Source organism: Trichosurus vulpecula, chromosome 2 (assembly GCF_011100635.1).
Source record: "Trichosurus vulpecula isolate mTriVul1 chromosome 2, mTriVul1.pri, whole genome shotgun sequence".
In the NCBI taxonomy this organism is placed as follows: domain Eukaryota; kingdom Metazoa; phylum Chordata; class Mammalia; order Diprotodontia; family Phalangeridae; genus Trichosurus; species Trichosurus vulpecula.
The window spans coordinates 12,097,147-12,119,616 of record NC_050574.1 but is presented as its reverse complement, the minus strand read 5'-3'; the positions used below and the strand labels follow the sequence as shown (position 1 = coordinate 12,119,616).

The window sequence follows — 22,470 nt, the reverse complement described above, 5'->3', positions numbered from 1 at the left end:
CAGCCTGATGGGGTGTGATTTGGGCCCCAGGGTGGAGTTTGGATGCTTGTAAGGAGGCCAGGATGAAAGACCATGGCATTCTAGGTGACGAAGGACAGGGTATCTGGCCCAGAGGCAGGCAGGATCCTCAAGTTGCGACCCTGAGTGCCCTTGGAAGAATGCAAGGCTCCAGGGGCCTAAGAGGCAGGGCAGGGTGGGGCTACCTAGAACAGACTAACTGGAAGCCTGAGCCCTTGGTCCTAAGATCCTCCTTCCTCCCAGAAGCAAGCCAAGAAGGTCTAAGCCAGGACCCTGACCTGCACTCTACTTTTGCTTGGATGTCCTTTCTGTTGGGCCTCAATTTTCCCTTCTGACCTCTTGGTGAGTATCCTCCAGGCCCACACTTCCCTCCCAAGCCTGGTTCCTGGGCCCTGCTTCTTGTGCAGGCTCATCACATCCCAAATAAACACTGATTAAGCATATCCTATGTGCTAGGCACTGTGAGAAGCTTCTGGGGACCCAAAGAAAGGCAAAAGATAATTCCTGCTATGAAGGAGCTCACAGTCTATAAATAGACATGGAGATGGTTTGAGAAGAAGCAACAGATCACGAATCTCACCCTTATCTGATCCAGGCAAAAGAGAGCTTTTGGGTATGGAAATACATTAAATTTAACAGGGAAATAAGTGAACAGGAGAGTAGAGTTGGTGAAATAACCATCAAAATCAAAATAATGAGGCTAATAATAATAGGTAGCATATAGTGTCTACTATGTGTCAAGTGATTTACAAATGTTATCTCATTGGATCCTTAAAACAACCCTGGGAGGTAAGTGTTAGTTATTCTTATCCTATTTTTACAGAAAAGGAAACTGAGGCAAACAGAGGTACTGTGACTTGCCCAGTGTCACACAGGCAATCAATGTCTGAGTGACTTGAACTTAAGTCTTCCTGACTCTAGGCCCAGTGCTCTATCCATTGTGCCATCTAGCTGTCTAAAGATGGAAAATAAATTTCCACCATAGAAGATGCTTCAAATAGAGGAGACTCAAAAGGTAGGAGACTTTTAAGATAGTGTTACATCCATTCTTCTGGGATTGAAATGAATGAAAGAAAGTTAAATGCTCATTTCAATTATAAATTAATAGTGTTGGTCCTATTCCCCTTCCCCACTTACTTTCTGTTTCTAAAGACTGAGGTGGGGCAAAGAAAAAAGAGGATAAGGGGGGGATGATGAAGAAAATGTAATTGACTGTTGTAACTAAATGTTCATTGAAAGAACTCATCTATAAAAATAGAGGGTAGCAGAATCCATTAGGAAGCAGAACTTGACAACATGTTGTATATAAAAAAGTCTTTGAAACAAAGACTCCCATAGCATTAAAATGAAGGGATGTCATTCTGTGACACAGTTTGGCACTCTGCCCTCAAACTCACTCAACTGGATGTCCTTTGACCCAGTTATAACAACTAGTATGCTTGTAAACTAAAGAGAGTCATGAAAGAGGGAAAGGAACCAGAGATGCAACAAAAAATTATAGCATCTATTTTTTTTTTACTGTTGCAAAGAACTGGAAACAAAAATGGTTCCCATATCTTGGGAAATAACTGAATAAATGATGGTTTAACGATATAATGGTAGATTATCAAGCCTTAGGAAAGGATGAAAGGAATAGATTGAGAGAAAGGGATCTGAAAAGAATTGTCTGAACTGATATAGATACAACTGAGCAGAACCAGTAGAATAATTTATACTGTAGCAAGCTGATCAATGCAATGAACAACCATGACTCCACAGCCTCAGTTCCCAAAATCTTCTGTTCTTTGGATTCCTTTCAATAACAAGAAGTGTATTGTAAAGCCCTGGAAAATTTTTGCCCTCCAAAGCTCCAAATCAATATTTTCATTACAACATATTATTATAAAATATACACTTTTGTTCCACTTTAAATTATGAAAACAAAATAGGAATTAACATTAGGTGTTTTAGAAAATTAAATTTCATTTAGGTGTCTTAGAAAATTAAAATTAAATTAAAATTAAGATAAGAAATAATAGCAAAATAAAATTAAAATAGGAAATAATATCATGAGTATAAAATGATAATGAAAATTTAATGTGGGTTTTCTGCAAGGATTCTTTTAAAAATACAGTAAGATTTCATGCTTGTTTCCTATACTAATTCAATTGAAATTTTTCCAACTGATAGAATCTCAGAGATTCTCACAGAATACTACCCTCCTAGCCAAGAGTCATTGCCCTGTCATATGTTCCCGTGCCATCACAAACATCTCCAAATCTTCTGAGTGCATGGGTAGTGATCAATAATCAGAAGAGATCATCAGTAATAAAGGTACGATGTTAAAGACTGTGGACTAAGGGATTCATATTTGTGGGACAAATTTACTTACCATTTTGAGAGAAGGAAGAGATTTAGAGAGAGTCCAGACAGGGAATCCTTGAAGCTCCCTGCCTGTTTGGTTCCCTAAAGAAGAGAGTAAGTCATTCTTCAGAGGCAGTCCCAAGAAATAAGTGGCTAAGTCAAGGGACCCTGGTAATTGCAGCCTGAGGCTTTTGTCCTGTGTGTTTTCATAGACTGATAGAAGACTCAAGAATCAGCTATGTGACACAGGATGTAGAGAGTCAGAAGCAGAGTCAGGAAGACCTGAGTACAAATCAAACCTCAGGCACTTACAAGCTGTGTGATCTTTGCCTCAGTTTCCTTATCTGCAGAGTGGATTATAAGAGTATCTATCTTCAAAGGCTGTCGTGAAAATAAAATTAGACAATATTTATTTAGGGATTCACAAACTTTAAGTGCCAATATATGCTAGCTATACCATTATTACTGTAGTTATTAATTATCATCATCATTATCATCATCATCAGTATGTTAAAGATGAAGAACTTTTTCCACGCTTACACCCCTACCAATGAGAACATTGAATCCCATTTCTTTCCTCCAATGCTATTTTGACATCCTTTGACAATGTTTCCAGAACCCTTCACTACCTACACTTCTGGAGAGATATAATGTGGAGAGCCAGCTGTGAATTTCCAAATTGAGGATAAATTTCAAAGGTTTGTTTCTTACCTATAATTCTGTTGAACATTTCCTTTATCTCAGCACAGATATAACAACTTCTGTCTTTTGATATAGCATTGATTCACTCCTATAATGCACACAAAATCGTTATTTTGCCTCCTTCATGCAGAATCTACACCCAACCTTGGACACAAGGGCTCAATATAGCTTCTAAGCTACACACTGGCATGTTTCTAAGATCCTCTGTTATTATATTGTTAGACAGATAATACACAGGAGGCACTGGAGATTTGGACTCCAGCCTCTAACAGGTTCACTCTTGATTTGGTCAGGCAGGAAAGTGAGCTTCAAAGGGGTTAATAATAAGCTTTATTCTAGTCTAGTTTTCTCTAACAGTATTGCTGATAACGGAAGCACTACAAACTCCTACAGTATTCCCTAATCACCCTTCTTGCAGGGGCTGGTGAGAGGGGTGGTGGCAACTACCCCTACATCTCGATGGGGACAATCGGGACAGGCACAACTTGTGCATTCAACTCTAAAGGGTTCCCCTAAATCCCCTCAAGCCTCAATGGGGGCCTGGTTGAGGCAAACACAGATTCCCTCCCACTCTGATGCTTGATGGGGGCTGATCAAGGTGCACAGCATCCCAGCTTGTGCATTCAACCATAAAGTTTCCCCAGCTCGCTGACCGCTGACCACCTATTTTATAGGGTATCAGGCAAAGAAGGCATATTGCCAGCAATAGCCTCACCAGTTTACATCACCTCATCCTTATATCTCACTGCGCAGTCACAGTGGATGTTTACAGTTTCAGCACACATGTTTATATTATTTATCCTTATATAATGCTGCACAAGCATGGTGGAGATGTTTTGAACCATGGGCCTGGGAACTCACATCTAGTACCTGGGAAACAGAGATTGTTATGGCCATGGATCCTGGGAAACTGAGGTTGTTATGGCCATAGATCCTGGGAAACTGAACTCTAAGAAATAATAACAAAAATCCATTTTATACACACTAAAATCTACCTTACACTAAAATTCGCCTTACTCACATATATCTACTCTTTAGTGGACATAAACGAACTCTTCTCCTCCTATATATCTTATTCCTCACTACATCTCAGTTGTAACCCAAATCCCAACTTAACTTTCCTAAAGCTCCTGGGAAGTGAAAAAGGAGAAAGGCCAGTTTGGCGCATTAAGGAATTTTCATTGCCTTCAGTTCATTTCACAGGGTCCTCTAAACATAGCCAAAGCTCAAACCCCAATCAACTCTTGAAATATGAATTCCAGTATATCTTGTTAGACTGAATCAAAACCTTTTGAAAAAATCTGGGCCCTGGCCAGGACAACAGGATTATGGTGAATGGTGCTCCTCAGAGGAGGGGATTGGGAGATATCTGTGTCATGCTATGACCTGATTAATCATATTCTCTCCAGATTTTAGTATTACTCTCCAGTAGACTTTCTGTTCCATACCCTTAAAAGAGATAACTTCATCTTCAACTCCTCCACTTTTAGCAGCCTGCTGTGTTTTTTTCTCCCATTACCCAGTGAGCAAAGCTATGGAGATGAGATACTCAAGCAGATTCCTTTACAAAAGTTGCCAGTTGTTGATCACTTTTGAACTTCATTTCTGTGACTGTGAGCTGCTTTCTGAAGGAGAAATGGAGAATTCTCTGAGATCCAAGTCAAGAGAAATATTTGTTCTCCATTTTGTGTCATCTCTGCAGTTAGGAACAAGTGGTATGCCTCTGGATGCCTCCTTACTGGATCGAAATTTGGGGAGCCTGCTCTTTCTGAATGGAGCCTTCTGCTTTACAATATACCAAAAAAGGTCTAATAGCTTGCAGAGACAGATGGTGAGATAATGCTCGCCCTATGTTAGGACAATTCTCTTTTTCCATCCCACCTGTACCTCATCTTCCTTGGAGATGAAGGACCAGCTTCCTCGTTAACTCCACAGGTTTCTAAGTTCTGATTCTCCTCCCTTCCTGTAAAGGGCAACCAGCTCTTCACTCTGCAGTCACCATTGTGGCCTGATGTCTTATTCCTATAAAGTGATTTCTCTGCTCCTTTTCCCTACCCAAATCATCTGCCATTACACATTTCCTTTGAAAGATATCCTTTTATTCTCCCTTAAATAAAAATTCAACCTAAAATTCCCTAAATCCAAAACTGATGTGATTAATGCCTATCTGGATTTAAATCATTAAAGGTTTGGTTCTCTGTAAAGCAATATGAGACATCTCCTATTCCAAGAGGCTGACTCATGCATGAAGGAAGAACGGACATTTCTAGTACATACAAGAAATCTGAACTGAAGCTCTTTGGCAGGAGAGAGCTTTCAGCTCTCTGAGGCTGCCAATAGTCTGAGCTGAAAAGGAGTTGATCACACAGTCCTCTTGTATTGCTTACTAGTGGGAGCCATTGACTGAAACAAAGATAGCTGTAATACCATTTACTGTCTGTCAAGTGCTTTATAGAAAATTAATACTTTAATACCCCTGGAATAAGGTAATATTTATAACTTATTGTATGTTATACATAAGGAGGTTGAGACTTAGAGGAGGCAAAAGATTCTCCCAGGATCACAAAGGTGATGAGGCAGAAATCACTGCTTCCTGAACATAAGTCTAATCTTCTATCCAAGATGATGTAAACCTTTCCTAAAGGAAGAAGAAAAGAATAGACTTTTATTCCAAATATGTCTAGTACTCCTGTCCTCTTAAGATGAACACTCATGTAGACACAGCATTTCGAAAACTGACTCTTTAGGAGTCAGACAAGAGTGTGAGTTTGGAGGACTTTAGGGTGGCTGCAAATTGGAAGTGTTAATTGGCCTCAGGGCCTTGATTCAAATCAAGGTAAACTCACACCTTTTCCAGGAGTAAATAACAGGGTGGGGCTACTTCCTTGAAAGGGGCCAGATAATTCAGATCAGATGGATTTCTCTCCAGAGAGAGACTGAAAGTCAACAGATCACTGCAACAGAAGGAAAGAGACTAGAAAAAGTAGGTGTCTTTTAATGGCAGGTTACTTTAATTTTTAAGGGACTAAGAATCACATGCCAGGGCCATAGAGGGAAGGGAAAGTCAAAGGGTGTCAAGAGACGGAAGTAAGCATTGCTCATCTTTTACGAGAGGTAAGTGGGTGCCTAGGGATGGGAGGAATGGCTAGATTTTGCAGAAGGCAAGGAGAATACAGCCAAGGAATGGGGCATTCTCCATCTAAGGAGATTTTTACACCAATGCCTCCACTGCTTAAATAATTGGAAAGTGTAAGGCAGTCACCCATTCCTGCCCTGGAGTATGACATATCCAAAACCTTGGACATTTCTGAGGCAGGCTCAGTGTGGATATGGAGTGATAGGCATGGCAGGCAAAACCCCTCATACTCATAGAGCCTAGTCAGTGGAGAATTGAAAGGTTACCAATGAAGTCCTAAGTATGGGATCTCAGCAGTCTTTAGTGTTGTACCAGAAGCGAGCGAGACACACCACAGAGTATAAGTTTTAAGTGGAGAATTTATTAGCCGGCGGCCATTGGGGTATGGCACCACAAACCAATGGCTAATGTGTTGAAGCGAAAGGGTAGTTTATATAGGATATGGGGGTACAGAGTGGGGGGGAACAGGAACAAAGGTCCTGGCTGATCAAAAGTTTCAGTCAGGTTATCGTACTAGTGGGATAATCTCATTTACATTCCTTGGTGGAGTCACGGAGCCCCAGGGATATCTGCTAGACAGGGTCTGCCAGGTTATCCTTCAGTGGGATTGTCCTATCTACTGACATTCCTTGGTGGAGTCATGGAGTCCCAGGGGGTTTGCTAAATGCCAAAGATATCTGAGTCCATTCTTTCTGGGGGTGCTTGTCAGTAGCTAGGAGTTACTCAGGGGTTCCTAATTTTCCTTGTATTACATTAGCAAAATTTCAGATTCTCTTTTTTTCATTGTAGCATAATGTGTTTAACATTGAATTAGCAAAGTATATTTAATATATGTTAAAAACAAGGAAACTTATGAAGCATTTTACCGTGAAGGATTGTATCCAGGGATGTCCTGTTAAATACTTATTAAACATTTATTGTTATTAATTGACTCATACATGCATATCGTACATACATATGTGTATAAATACATACATACATGTGTGTATAATACATATGCATGCATAGACATACACATGGAATCTCTTTCTCCATAGTCCATGTCAACCTAGAGCTTGGTTAAAGGAGGCAAACAGACTAGGTGAAATAAAAATTAGTATAGATTTATTCCCTTGGAGCTAGCAGATACATGATCATGGAACCAGAAGCAAGCTTCTGATTAACTTGAACAAGAGAGAGAGAAGGTTTAAGTAACAATACAGAGCTGCAGTTTATGATCTCTGTATCTAAGAAAGGAAGTTCTCAGGTAAACAAATCAGTTGACAAGGTAGGGTCACTTAGAGATGCATATGTTTCTAGCCCACAGCTCTGGCTGCAGACTTTCTGTCACTACAGACAATAAAGATACTCCTGGTCTTTGAAGTTGCTGAGGCAGGAAAAGGGAATTTTTAGCACAGAGCAAAAGCAGTTTGGATTATTGGGGTTCAAATAATCTGAAAGGTTTGACACCTATCTGTACTTCACGAAGACAGTTTAGTTTAAGACCAACAAGAAAAATCTTATGTCATGGCTCTCTCTAGCCAAGGCTCTCACCCTATCCATTCTCTCCCCACAGCAACATGGCGGCCAAACTGATCCAGGAACTGCAGAATGAAATCGTTTGTAGCATCTGCAAGCACTACTACACCAAGCCAATCACCATCAACTGTGGGCACACCTTTTGCCAAGATTGTTTCATTCCAAACTGGGAAAGTGGATCCATGTCTTTTTTTTGCCCTGAATGCAGACAAGTCTCCAAGGTCAGAAGCTTTTCTGCAATCAATACGCGGCTGGATCAAGTGACTGGCATAGGCAAGGAGCTCAGACGCCATTATGTACAGAATAGTGAAGGGCAGAGCCAATGTCCCATTCACCAGAAACTATTCAAGTTCTTCTGTGAGGACGACCAGATTGGACTCTGTGTTGTCTGTTCCCAAGGCCAGGAACACCAGGCTCACAAACTCCGTCTGATAAAAAAGAAGACCATCCAGAATAAAAAGGTGAGTAATCTGGATCAGGGAACAGCCCAAACCACCGTGACTCAGTCACTACCACAGACCACTTTCTAGAATCATTCTATAAGTGAGATTTTAGCCTATGCCCTTGCACATTCTGTAGAGAGAGAGATAGACTGACCTAGAGGAAATAGCAATGGCCCAAGGGTGAGAAAACTTGGGTCTTCAGGACTAATCTATGATTATCTTTGGTGTCTAAGTAGAAAGATACAAAGATACGTACAAAAGGATATAAACAAAAGAACTCAATGGAATCCCAAAGGTGCCTGGCTATTAGTGCTATCCTCCCTACCTCAAGCCCTTTGTCCTCTTCTCTAGAGGGATGATCGTAGGAGTGTATGGAGTAGGAGTAAAGACAAGCCAAATTTTAGATGCAAGCTCTGTAGGAAGACTTAAGGAAATCCTGATATTTAATAGGAAATCACCAAAGGAGATAAACTCAAAAATGCCTTCTGTTTCTCTTCTTTAACATATTTTGTCTGGATGGTAAGTCTCCTAACTTTAATTGGTATCTGAATTCTCCATGCATTTGATAATAGTCTAACAGTCATACTTTAATATTCAAAGATCTTGTAAGGAAAATTTTGATTCCTTAAGTACTCTCCTTTTTAAGTGGACACGTTTACATTTTATATTTTCTAATTACATGTAAAAACAATTTTTAATATTCTTTTTGTATGTTTTTTTTTAAAAAATTAGGATATTGTATTGTGTAGCAATCTGAAACATCCAAAACACAAATTCAATATTTAAACTTCTTAGGCACATAAGCATTTCAAAATTGCAATGAAATCCAATTATATAATGCATAATGTAGAGAGTAATAAAGACCTACATTATATGGACTGCTTTTCTCAACACAGCTCTCTTGCAGACCAACTATGCATAAACATGGTATTAAGTGCAGAATAGCTATGTGGTACCTTCAACTGTTTGAAAATTAAGGGGTTGCAGTACAACAAACCTTTTACAGATAGGCACCCGGTTATGCTAACAATTTTTAATAGTGGTTATTTTTACAATTGTTTTCATCAGATAATCAACTAATGTGGATGGTACATGTGATTTGCCAGGAAAAAAAAAAACAAACTAAAACACCATCCCAGATTAAGTACACTTACACATATCATTCTCTTAGGAAGTGCTATCAGCATAGTCTTTGCAACTAGCCCAAAGCATATATTTAAAAAGTTTTTATAAAGTGTTTGTGATGGTGATCTGTTTAATTCTTGTGCCAAACAGTTTTCTGCTGGAGACAGCATTGTGCTTTATGCAACAATGGAAACCTCAAAATAATCACCATGAAGCTCCTAGGACTTAAGGGAGAATAAACTATGATGGTCCACAGAGATAAGAGGAAATCCACCACATTGGAATTATAACTGACGAGAAAGGCCCAGACTAGGAGACAAGTCCAAACCACCATAGAAGAAGGAAATATGCTATGGTCCAAGGTGTATCCTTAATGTTTTGTCTCACCCTCTGCCCTTAGCGTGAGGACTGGCCTTCAGTTCAATCCAGTCAGCAGAAACTGACTGTGCAATTTTCCGTTGTGTTTATTGGACAGACTATGTGTACTCTAGGGGGTTCCTTCAGTGCCACACTATTGTACTTCTCGTCCCAGCAATTTGAGGGCATGCAAATTCCACAAAGTCATCAAAAAGAACAGGCCACGCTCCTTCTTCATCATAATTAGACATGTCATCTGCTATCATTGTACTGAAGTTTAAAAAAAGATTCCAGGCATCTTTAGGTATTGATCCTTTACGATGTTCCAACAAAAATTTGTTCCATGAGTCTAGGAATTTAAATCTCCCATTAAATACTAAATTCAAGTAGGCAATGGCCATTTCTAGATCTAATCTTTTTTGTCCTGGATTCTTTGTAAAATTGAAAGTAAACTGATAAAAATCCTTAAATTGTCCTGGCTCTTTCAACTCTTGTTCCATCTTGGATATCGGGCCTTTAGCTTTTCTATGTTGTCACATCCTAATTTGGTCATGCCATCCAAAACTCCTGCTTTGAGAATTCACACTGTGTTGCTGTTCTGAACTTCTAAGCAATGATTAGTATACTAATACTGGCTGGGTCAAGTGCCAGGTCATCACAAAATTCCATCTACACCAATTTTATTTTCATCTTGAGGATCTTTGTATCTATTGTATAGCTGTTCTAACACATTTCTAAGGATCCTTTAACACTTTCTCATATGTGAAGTTCAGGATTTGGAAAAAAAAAATTGTCTGTTGCAACATCTAACTTCCAATCATTTTGAAACAGATAACTCACAGCTGTTTTTTCACTAGATTGAGTGAAGATCATAAACTGATGAACTTTATCCTTATGCAATGATTTCCACTTGTTGGTGTTTGCGTCCTCCAGGCCTCTGTTCCCCTCCTCCTCCCCTCCCCGCCTTGCCCCTGCCTGCTTCTGGCTTCCCAGAGAATGGATGATGACAGCAGCCTCTTTTTGTAAATTCTGAGTTCCAAATTCTCTCTTCCCTCTCCCTTCCTTTAGAAAGCAAGCAATTTGATATAGATTATACGTGTGCAGTCATGTAAAATGTTTCCATGTTAGCCATGTTGTGAAAGAAAACAGACCAATAAACAAAACCACAAGAAAAATAAAGTTTAAAAAGTCTGCTTCAATCTGCATTCCGACTCCATCAGTTCTTTCTCTGGAGGTGGAAAGCATTTTTTCATCATAAGTCCTTTGGAAATTGTCTTGAATCACTGTATTGCTAAGTATAGCTAAGTCAATCACAGTTGATCACTGTACAATATTGCTGTCACTGTGTATGACGTCCTGGTTCTGTTCTTTCTATCAGTTCATGGAAGTCTTTCCAAGTTTTTCTGAAACCACCCTGCTCATCATTTCTTATAGCAAAATAGTATTACATTATAATCATATATCTTAACTTGTTCAGCCATTTCCCAGTTGATGGGCATCCCCTCAATTTCCAATTCTTTGCCACCACAAGAAGAGCTGCTATAAATACTTTTGTAATATAGGTCCTTTTCCTTTTCAAAAAAAAAATCTCTTTAGAATACATACCTAATGGTAATATTGCTGTATGAAAGGGTGTGCACAGTCTTATAACCCTTTGGCCATACTTCCAAATTGCTCTCCAAAATGGTTGGGTAATATCACTTTCTTTAGGTCACTGAAATACAACATTCAATTGTCTCTTGGGATGTCACACTCTTTTTTTTTTTTTAACTACAGAACCTCCATCCATCATTTACTGAAGGAATTTGAAAAAGCCAAGAAATGTCTTAAAACAATTTACTAAAGGTCAATTAAAGTTTGTTAGAATGACAATGTTTTCTGAGGGAGGAGACAAACTGGATAGGATTGATGAAACTAGTCTTATGGGAGAAGTCTTACAGGAAAAGAAGTTGTGTATTTGTGGTATTTTATCAGAGAGGAACTGGCAGACAGAAGGCCACATAATGATTGCACTGAAATAAGCCAAGACTTCTTCCTGAGGACCATTCCATGATAAAATTCTCAACTCACAGCAGAATTATTGCTTTTGTCACTGTATTTTCAGGTTTAATCTGAGAGAGGATGAAGATAACCTACCGGATGAAGATAGGAGTTGGTGCTCACAAGTGTAAGACATTGCTCCAATGCTGCAACCTGAAAGGGACCACCCCCAAATTTCTTATATCTTCTTATTTTCACAATAAATCAAACTGCATTCAGAAATCTAATTTCTCTTTCAATGACCATGTAACCCATTTGCAGGTTTTCTTGGCAAAGATACTGGTGTGGTTTGCCATTTCCTTTCAAATCAGCCACAGGTTCAAGGAATCACAAAACTATATATAGAATGGAGTTAGCCTATATAATCATTTGGTTCAACCCCTACCCAAAAGTGTCTTTACAATAACATACCAAACTATTCAGTTAAGCTAAGTTAGGTTCGGATTTGGATTCGCACTGGCAATAAAGCACACTCCTGAGAGAACGTGGTTTTTATTGAAAGACAGGGGAGATACTCTAACAAACACTGTTAACACAACAAAGACAAAGACACAAACAACATAGATTCATCACCTCTTGGGGGAACTCCAGCACTTGATGCTCTCAAAGCTGAGGGGGGTCCTGGTTTACACAGCCCAGCTCGATCAAGGCCTGAAAGGGGAAACTGATCTCAGGAAGCTTCCTCTCCATAGTGAGATCCCCACTAGCTTGTTCCACGTGGGGCCTTTTATAGCTTCCTGAACAAGGAAGGCCTACTGCTAACTGTCCTGGATGTTCCCCTCCAGAAGGGGTAGCTACTCCCCTTGGGAGGGGAAGATCTTGTCAATCATTTTGTTTTTGAGAACTGTCTAGGTCCTCAAGAAGCAGTTTCAGAATTTCCTGTCCTTTGTCTTAAGAGTTACCTGTTCTTTGTTTGGGACTGTCTCCCAGTGTATTCCATTCTTTTGTTTTGGGCCAATTAAAGAGTGGAGTGTCTAAGAGGTCTATTCTTAAGGTTTATCAGTTGGAAAGGGATGTCTGATTCTTTATTCCAAGCCACAAAGTCAAAAGATCTTGCAGGAGCTGGGGCATGGGGGGAAGGAAGAAAAGCTGGGCTTACATTATAATATGGAAGATCTTCTATAATGATTTATCATTCACAAACAAGTGGTAAACCACCTTCATGTTGAAAATTGGTGGTGATAGGAAACCTGCCTCATCTCAAAACAAGCTATAATGCTTTTGTATAACTTTAAGTGATTAGCATCTTTTTCCCCCAGAAATTAAGCCCAAATTTGCCTCATTGCAGTTGTGTGGGACAGTGACTTTTACCCAAAGTTAAACTCAGAGGCTTTTCAAGGTAGAAAGAAGAAAGGAATTTTTATTACGATCTCACGAGAAAGGGTGACTCACACCAGAAGTTCTCTCTCAGTGTCAGAGTCGCTAAGCACAGATAATACAGTTTCTTTTATAGGTCCTAACACAAATTTCCGCCCCTCTAACCCCTTCCTCTTGGCTCAAAATCTCAAGCCTTGAGGGTACAATCTAGAACATGATAAACTTACCCCAGTGACAGGATAAAGAACAAGCAGATGGGGTTATCTTCACAAACATGACAAACCTAACTTTCCCACCATTCTTACATCCATGACAGATGAGAAACCTAACCTTCCCATCATTCTTACACCTAGCTAGTCTTTTTTGAGCATTTTTCACATCTGGCCTCCTGACCAGATGTTTGCATCTTATTTTTCTTTCTCTTGGGCCCCTCGCCTTCAAGTAAATGTGCTGATGTAAGCATCCTGTGTCCCTGTTTTCATTCCCGGAGGATCCTACGGTCACTAACTTGTCTTACGGAAAAAGCTGAGATTTAGATTTTATAAGAGATCTTCACTTATCCCAGTCACAGTCCTACTCCCTGAAAATCCTTATCCCACTCACAGTCCTACTCCCTGAAAATCCTAATTGTTAAATCTAAAAAATTATGGTGTGTTCAGAACTGTTTCTCAGAAGGAGTACTATTAACAAAGGATAGGTGTGACTGAACCAGGAAGTCTTCAGATTACTCTCATTCAAGTAATTAAAAAGTATTTTAAACTTCCAACTACATGCCAGGCACTGTACCAGATTTGTTGTTCAGTTATTTCAGTCAACACCAACTCTTCGATTCCACTGATCAAGATGCCCCTCTTAGGATAAACTCATCACTTCCAATCTCACCACTGTGCTGCTAACTCATGCCTTGATTGACACCACCTCAGTCAACTTCCTCTCTCCTCTGATTGGAGGGTGGGAGGGTAGACTATCAAACTTCCCAGTGCCTTCTTTTATATACGGCATAAGGTGACTCTTAGCTCACTCCATTGTGCTGCTGCTCCTCTACCTAGTTTCAATTCCAAGTAGCAAGATGCCCCCACAAAGGTTCCCACCTGGTGTCCTGGCCCCTCCCCTTTTTTCCTGCCTCCTTTCCTGCGCTGCCTCTTCCTTTAGACTGCCAGTTCATTGAGGGCAGGGACTGTCTTTTTATTTATCACACCACTAGTACTTAGCACAGTGCCTGGCACAAAGTAGCTGTTTAATAAATGTTTGTGGAATGGATTAGTGTATTAGGATGAATTTGCATGAGATTCCATAAGAGCTCATGGGAGAATTGAAGTGAACAAGGATTCTACCCTAGCTGAAGTTGCTGAACAAATCTCTGCCTTACTTAGTCTATGGTGGCTGAGAATTCTGTCAACTGTGCATTGCAGGGATTGAAGCAAGTTTTTCTAAAAACAAGATGGGTTGGAGAAATTGCAATGAAAGACTCCCAAACATTGAGCTAGTTCTGGCAAGTCATGCATCAATATTGTTATCAATGTGTATATCCCTGGAAAGTATACTGCCAAGGTAAATGAACTTATTTACCATGTTCAAAACTTCTCCATTTGCTGTAACTGATAGTTCCATGTATGGATGATGTGGTGCTGGTTGATAGACTACCTGTGTTTTTTTGGTGTTAATTGTTAGGCCAAAATTAGCACAAGCAGCAGAGAAATGATCTGTGAACAAAAAATCATGTCCCAACCCTCCCTCTACTTCAGTCTTGGCTTGTAGCCTTTTCAAGTTAAATAATTTACCCTTAGTGCAGTAGCTTACCTTAATGCTATGTTCTCCCTCATTGAAGGAATTTGACGACATGGCTGAAAGTATCACACTAAAAAGCATGGGAGCAAGCATGCAGCATTGGTTCACTTCATTGATGACTAGAAACCTCAAGAGCATTGTCCATTATCCAAAACCCAGGCAAGCATGCTGTCATGAAATTGATGTACGACACTAATGAACTTCTCCAAGAATCTAGATTTTGACATGATTTTCCATAAACCCTCATGACTGACGATATCAAAGGCCTTTGTCAGACTAACAAACGTTTGTGTGCTGACTTCTATTCTGTTCCTGGCATTTCTCCCAGAGTTATCATGAAGGAAACACCATATCGAACATTCCTCAGCCCTTTCTGAAGCCGCACTGGCTCTCAGGTAGATGACCATCTTCCAGGTGAACTGCAGGAGGACTCTGGCAAGAATCTTGCCAGCAATAACTAAGAGAGAGGACTCTCCCACCCCCACCCCTACCCTGTGATTGTTACAGGATAATATGAGTTAGGATTGTTACCTTTATAGAGATGGACAATGGGGGAGTCGAGCTTTTGGGGGATAACCTCCTCTTGCTATATAATCCAGAAAATTTCGTCAGCTTTTCTATGAGGAGTGGATGCCTTCCCTTGTAAATCTCAGCTGGACTAGAATCAGCATCAGACACTTTGCCACATGAGAGGAGTCAAATGGTATTCAAAATCTCTTTTTCAGTTGGAAGTTTGACTAGAGAGGGATTGACGTTAACCTGAGGTAAGTGGTGTGGAACATTTTATACCATTTTATATCATTTTTAATTTCAACCAGACCCAGAGCCTGAATTAATGATCAACTGGAAGAAGAGCCTAGACCTGGGTTCTCTAAAGTTTGCTCAGGAAATACCCTTTTATCTGTCAACAAGGCCAGATAAGACTGATCTAAGGACATTCCTTCCCCTGTTAGCCATTAAAAGATGAGACCCTAATCCTGAGAGAAACTACCTTGCTCAATATTCTATGGGTATATACTTTAACTGACCTTTGTCAATACTCTTGTCTTTACAAACCTATTCCACTAAGGAAAATCCTCTTCTTGTATCATGGTTAAACATACATGGGGATCATAAAAGTGATGTATATAAGTTTTCTCATTTCTTTGTTCAGACAGCCAAAGCTTATGCTCTGACTCCTTGCATGTACAAGTAGGCCAGCTTAGCTATGCTTTAAAGGAAAATAATAAACAACATGGATTTTTCTATCACCTAGCTTGTTTGCCTCCTTCAACCAAACTTTCAGGGTTCAACAGTGGTCAATGACTTCAGCATTGATTGGTGATGGTCTGTTGAGAACACTATGGAAATGTTCATCTCTCCATCTCATCCATCTCTCCAGGATCATGTCCTTATCAATAATCCATGTGGCTCAGTCAGCACTGAGTAGCTGAGATGTACCATAGGTCTTTACCCCATAAGTAGCCTTCAGGGCATCATAAAAGGGCTTTGGATTATTACTGCCAGCTTTAAACTGAATTTCATTTGCCTTCTTTCTGAGCCAAGAATCCTGCATCTCTCTAAGCTTTTCCTGTACTTTATTTTTGATGGATTTAAATGCTGCCTTCTTAGAGATGGATGAACTGTCCTACTGGTAAACTCTGTGGAATTCTGGTTTTTCTTTAGCAGCTTCTGAATTTCCCCATTATTTTAATCAAACCAGTCTTGATATGAGTGTTCTGACTCAAATGAATAAATACCATGCTGTACACCAAATTCAGAAAATTGCCCATTCCTTTTCTGCTCCACTGTTGCCAACTGTTTGTTAGCATAGCTTTCCCTCCAAGTTAGCAACAGCTGTTTCCTCTCAGAGAAGTGCTAATCTGTAGACATTAAGTCTTCTGTAGTAGTCTTGCCTTGGGCCACTGCTTTTGTTGAATGCAAATGTTTAGCTTGGAGAGGTCTGTTATCAGTGTAGCACTCTGTGCCACACATTGCCTTCATTACACTCACATTCTGTCTGTCTCTTCTCCTTACAATCACATAGTCTATTAAAAGCCAATGCTTCAGTAATGCCTGCTGCGGTAATCAGGCCAGGCTGGGTAGGGCACCTTTTCTAGCCCTTTCCTCACACCCTGAAGTGAAAAGTGTGGTCCGTTAAGGGCAGCTTAGACACTCAGGAGGCTGCCAAATCCCGTTGCTGTTTCTAGTGAGAAGACAACCCTATGATCTGGGACAGGTGTATTCAGGGTTGTGATTACAGCTCCCACTGTATCCACACCTGTGTCTTCATTACTTGCCTATCACCAAAGATCTTTGAGATAGGTAAACATGGTATGAGTGATATCTTTTGATTTGTGCATAAATTGGATTTAAATGAGGTAGAGTTGCATGAAGTCTTTGGCCTCTCCAGAGTCATCACATTTCAGTGACAGGACAGAGTCAGGACGACTGGTGATGGCTCGGGATACAGTGGATGACCTTAGTGTCTTCTATGTCTAACTAAGCCCTGAGGGCTCCACAGCACCTGCTTCAGCTGCCTTCATGGCTGTTGGAACAAATTGTTCTCATCTGCCCAGTCCGCTAGGGGAAGTCTTCACATGCTTGCGGTAGACACTCCCCTACCTCAATCTGATTTAGCTCCTCTGCCAAAATGGTTTACTGGGGTGCGGTCATCGCACACGCTACAGCTTCTTGGAGACACAGGCGAGAGTTGGGTGGATCAAGTGGACACCAAAGGTAGAAAGCAGCCCAGAAAAGGGCTGGGCAGCCCTCACACTAGAGGTACTAGTTTTCCCTGAACACACTCAACACACCCTACATCCCACATATGTATGTGTATATCTGTATAGCCAAATCTGGGAATATGGTGGTGAACTATGGGCTAATTATCTCCCTACTCCCCATCTATACTTGTAATTTATGTTATCATGAACTCTTTGAATTTTCAGTGTAATTCATTTTTTGATATAAGTTGAAAAAAATATCATTGTTGTTTTAGGAGGTCCTGGAAGTTTGCCTTTGTTGGGTGGCATGCCAATGTCTAATTTGTGTTCAAATCCTGTCTCAGACACTTAGTAGGCAAGTCACTTAACCTTAGTTCTCTAAGTCTCAGTTATATCATCTGACTCTGGTCCTGGAGGCAGAAAGACCTGAATTCAAATCTAGCCCAAGATGCTTACTAAATGTGTGATCCAGGGCAAGTCACTTAATTTCTGTTTGTCTCAGTTTCCTCATCTGTAAAATGGATATAATATTAGCTCCTCCCTCCCAGGATTCTCGCAAAGATAAATGAGAGCTGATGATTGTCAAGTGCTTAACATAGTGCCTGGCACATAGTAAACACTATATAAATATTGGCTATCATTAATAGTGACCCCAACCTCTCAGGGTTACTGTGATGATCTGAGATAATATATGTAAAGCATTTTGCAAATCTTAAAGTGCTGTTACAAACGCTGCCTGTTATCACTTTACCTGAAATTCTGAGTGGGTGGTAGAGCTTTTATTCTTCCTGCAGCAGTGTTAGATTTGTGGTCTGACCTGGCAGTGCCTTTATTCCTTTCTTCTTTGGTAATAGTTTTCTTAAGTTGGGGACCTTGTTGTCATGGGCATTTATAGATCTTGTGAATGGTCTCCCGCTTTTCCCGTGATGATTCCCTTATTCGTTCATTGGACAGCTCACATTCTTATTCCTATGGGGCTTGTCTTTTAATTGTTTTTTTTCACAACTGGAATAGGGGCTTCCCAGAGTGTCTTATAGTCCCATTTCTCAGGTGAGGAGATGGAAGCCATGGTGCGTTTCAATGACTAGGTTCAGAGTGACAAGGTCAAAATCTGGGTACGTAGTACCCCGTACGAGTATTTTATGCTGCCAGGAGCCGGAGAGAAAAGACGCTTACGGGTTTCCACGGAGACACACTCCAGAAAGAGGGTGGAGGGGAGAAGAAAGGATTCTGATTGGCTGAGGGAATGAGCCCTCTAATTGACTACGGTGATTGGCAGACGGAAGTGTGCCCTCTGCGTGGTGAAAGAGTAGGACCTCCTCCAATTGGCCGAAGGATAGCATGTTCTGATTGGCCGTGGTAATAGCGCCCCGTGTTGCTTCTCTGCCCTCTCCGTCCCCTGTGGCCTTAGTGCTGGAAAGGAGTTTGAGTCTAATGAGCCCCGACACCCAGGTCCTGCTGGTAACCAGGCTGTGACTAGGCAGGAACCTGTGGGAAATGGGGGCGGAACATGGGGGCAGGTTAAAGTGGTGCCATGAAAATCCTGGGAAATGTTCTGGTGCTGCATACGCGCACTTTTCGTTAAAATTCTGGGAATCGTTCCGGCGGTTGGGCGTGCGCGCATGCGTACTTTCCCGTCCTCCTTGGGTGCGCTTGTGCGCAGGGCCTACGCCTTCGCCACCGGAAGAGGTCCGGGAGAGAGAGCTAGCGAGCGGCTACGTGTGTGAGTGTTGTGCCGCCCACAGTCCCGCATGATCAGATCCGGGAGGCCAGATGGAGTCTTTAGGGCCGAGGAGCCCCCTCTGTAATCACCGGGAGGGTGGACTGGGAAGGGCGGGGCGGGGCGGGTGTGACTGGAGGAGTGGGGGAGGGGCGGGCGTGAGCCGCAGGATGGGGGAGGGAGGATGACAGCTCGGGAGAGCGTGGGGTCCTTGGTGCTTGGGAGAGAAAGTGGGTGGCAAAGGCAGGAGGGGCCGGGCTGGGAGGGTACGCTTCAGCCTCTCGGGGAAGGGCACAAAGAAGAAGGTGGGGAGGCGGGGAGGAGTCTTGACCTTCCAGTTCTTCCCAGTGCTTCTCTGGCCCAAAACAAATCGCCGTCCTCCTCCTCCTCCTCATTTATATAGTGTTTTACCGTTTGCAAAGCCTTTAAGAAATATCTTCTCATTTAGTTACAGACTATCTCATAAAGACAGAAATGGGATGGAAAGGAAGAAGGGGTATTCGTTGCCATATTGGCATTTCCAAGAAGGTTTAATGTTTACAAAGTGAGTAACCATCATGTGAGATAGGTTAATTCTATTCTTATTATCCCCATTTTACAGATGAAGAACCAGCAGCTCAAAGGAAGTCAAGCCTCTTGCCCAAGGTCAAGTGTCAGCATCAATATTCAAATCCAGTGCCCAGCCCTGCCTCCACCTTAGCAGAGAGAAAATGAAAAGGACTGAAGGTTTTTCTTCAGCTTGACTTTGTAAACTGCTTCGGGAGAGATGGCTTGAGGTGACAGGGTTTGTTGGTTCAGGGCTAGAAGTGACTGGCAGAGGTGACTGGGCCTTCAATGGTGTTTTTGCTTAGGGATCTGAAGATTCAAACATTATGGAGCCTGGGGCATTTAAAAATACGTTAATTCTTATGTTCACCCAGGCTGCTATCTCACCGACATGGCTAGCTTCTCAGTGCACTCAGAGACATATCATCTTCAGCATGCAGAGCAAATAGGTATTTTGCTTATTTTGAAAATATGACATTCATTTGATCTTTAATGCTAATGTTAGGCACTACAGTAAATATAACCTGCATATTGGTTTTTAATGGAAGCTTTAAAAAAAGTTTCAGCTCACCGTTCAATGCATTTGTGCAGTAACTTCTGGTTCCTTGATTCAGGGGTTCCCCATCCCCAGCTTTCTGCATGTGCTTGTCATTGAGCCCATTTGTAGTCTTCCTGCTCTACAGCGAGAGGATGGGTACTAAGGGTCTTTATGTTTCTCACTGCCTGGATTTGTTTGTGAATGTCTATATCACCATATGTATCTGAGCCAATTCTAAGTGCTCTTTTTACAACTTACTCAAGAAGAATTCTCCCTGAGGTTGGGTTTGCAGGCCATTGGCATATCCAAGAACTCACCACAGTTTTTCCAAGTCCGTTGTTCAGCTATGTGATTGAGGCTGGTGGGTCCATTCTACTAATTCTGATCTTTTTACCCACAGTGCCCATTTTGGGTCTGAAAAGGGTATCTTCCTTGTGGGGATAGTTTTGAGTCTCTCAGTGAAGGTCTCAGCTGGAGAGATGATGCCTCTGAAGGAAGTGATGGTTGTGTATCCCACCGTACATGATCAAGATAGCATCCTGGGAATGGAAACCATCCGAGGAGAACAGAAGTCTGACCTTGAGGCTTCTCGACAGCGCTTCAGGTTTTTTCGATACCCAGAAGGAGCTGGGCCCCTTGAGACCCTGAGCCAACTTCAGGCACTTTGTCTTCAATGGCTGAGGCCAGAAATTCATACAAAGGAGCAAATCCTGGAACTGCTGGTGCTGGAACAATTCCTGGCCATCCTGCCTGGGGACATCAGGACTTGGGTCAAATCACAAAATCCAAAGACAAGCGAGGAGGTGGTGGTCTTGGCGGAGGATTTGGCCCAAATGCTAGAGGAAGGAGGTGAGGATTAGAACACAGTGGACTGAGTAGGGGAAAAAACAAGCACATTATGATGGCCCTTCCAGAGAGAACAAGTTAGGAAGATGCTGCCCTGTGTGAATGACAATATTTAAGATGGTTCATAATATTTGAGGTTTCATGGTGGTTCCTACAGGAGGGCAGACCCCAATTATCCAACCCCCATCAAAACATTTGAGAAGCTCCCCCACCAAAGTGTTATTCCCTCCCATGCGTTCTTTGGTTATTTAAGCTGAACTGGAGTTTCGTGGATCACCAAATTCTGCATGAATATGTTTATGCTATATTTAATTTTCTTCCTTCCAAGAGACATATGGAATACTGCAAATATGGTTATAACTATTCTGCAATGAGAGGACTGAGGAATAGAGTATTTGTGGCTCTTGCTCGAGGTCACACAGGGAGATGACAGGCCTGACCTAAAGTCTGATTCCTGACTGCCATTATGTTTTTATTATTTTATACCACATTTCTGATCCCCAAATTAATGTTATTCATTTAGGAAACTTTTCACAAAATACCCGTGTTTTTTTCAAGTGGGAAATGTCCTCAAGAGGGTTTAACTTTGTTTAATGAGAATGTTATTGGCAAAGAAGTTGGTTTTTACATATTCCAGATTAATTAGCAGTTTTAAGAAAGAGCTATGTATCCAATTCATGTCTCCTGATTCTTAAACTTTAGTTCTGGGCCCTAATATATCCACTGGTCCAAAAGATTGAGGTGGGCAGTTAATTCCGCCATGTTGATCCTTGTGATTAGATCCTGGAAGCTGGTAGGTCTATACCTGGAGTCATTCTAATCTCTTCCTCTATGGTTAGGATGGGAACTGTAGTCATCTGTGTTGTGTGTCAGTCAGTAAACATTAAGTAAGTGCCACCTGTGTGCTAGGGCACTGTCCTATGCTCTAGGGAATAAAAAGAAAGACAGAAGACTGCTTTCAAGGAAAGAGAATACAAAACAGTGGCACGAAAAGATATATTAAGGATCAATTAAAAATAATCCAAAGAAAGAGTGTGCTAGAATTAGAGGTGATCAGGAAGGGCTTCCTGCAGAAGGTAGAATTTTAACTGGGACTTGGAAGCTGGGGAGGTGAGGAAGCAGAAGATTCTGGGCATGGAAAGCAGTCAGTGAAATGCCCAATCAGAAGATGAGTGTCTTGAGGACCAACAAGGAGGCCACTGTCTCTGGATCACTGAGTATGGGGCTTGGGGAGGGAGAATGAAGTGCACAAAAACTGAAGAACTGGAAAAAATGGGGGAGGCAGAACATGAGGATCTTGAACATGAAACAGAATTTTATATTTGATC

The 22,470-nt window shown here is 41.3% G+C and overlaps 1 protein-coding gene and 1 pseudogene across 1 annotated transcript in view; one reads left to right on the top strand and one right to left on the bottom strand.

Annotated features, from left to right (window-relative positions):
- Positions 1 to 9,785: 9,785 nt before the first annotated feature.
- On the bottom strand, positions 9,786 to 20,151 carry LOC118836246 (annotated as a pseudogene).
- Positions 19,169 to 22,470, top strand: part of LOC118839273 (zinc finger protein 260-like) — a 23,330-nt gene continuing 20,028 nt past the window's right edge. The window contains exons 1-4 of the mRNA XM_036746722.1: positions 19,169 to 19,215; positions 19,814 to 19,988; positions 20,133 to 20,207; positions 20,697 to 21,145. Coding sequence (XP_036602617.1) covers positions 20,776 to 21,145 — 370 coding nt within the window. The 5' untranslated portion in view covers positions 19,169 to 19,215; positions 19,814 to 19,988; positions 20,133 to 20,207; positions 20,697 to 20,775. The remainder of the gene's footprint in view (positions 19,216 to 19,813; positions 19,989 to 20,132; positions 20,208 to 20,696; positions 21,146 to 22,470) is intronic.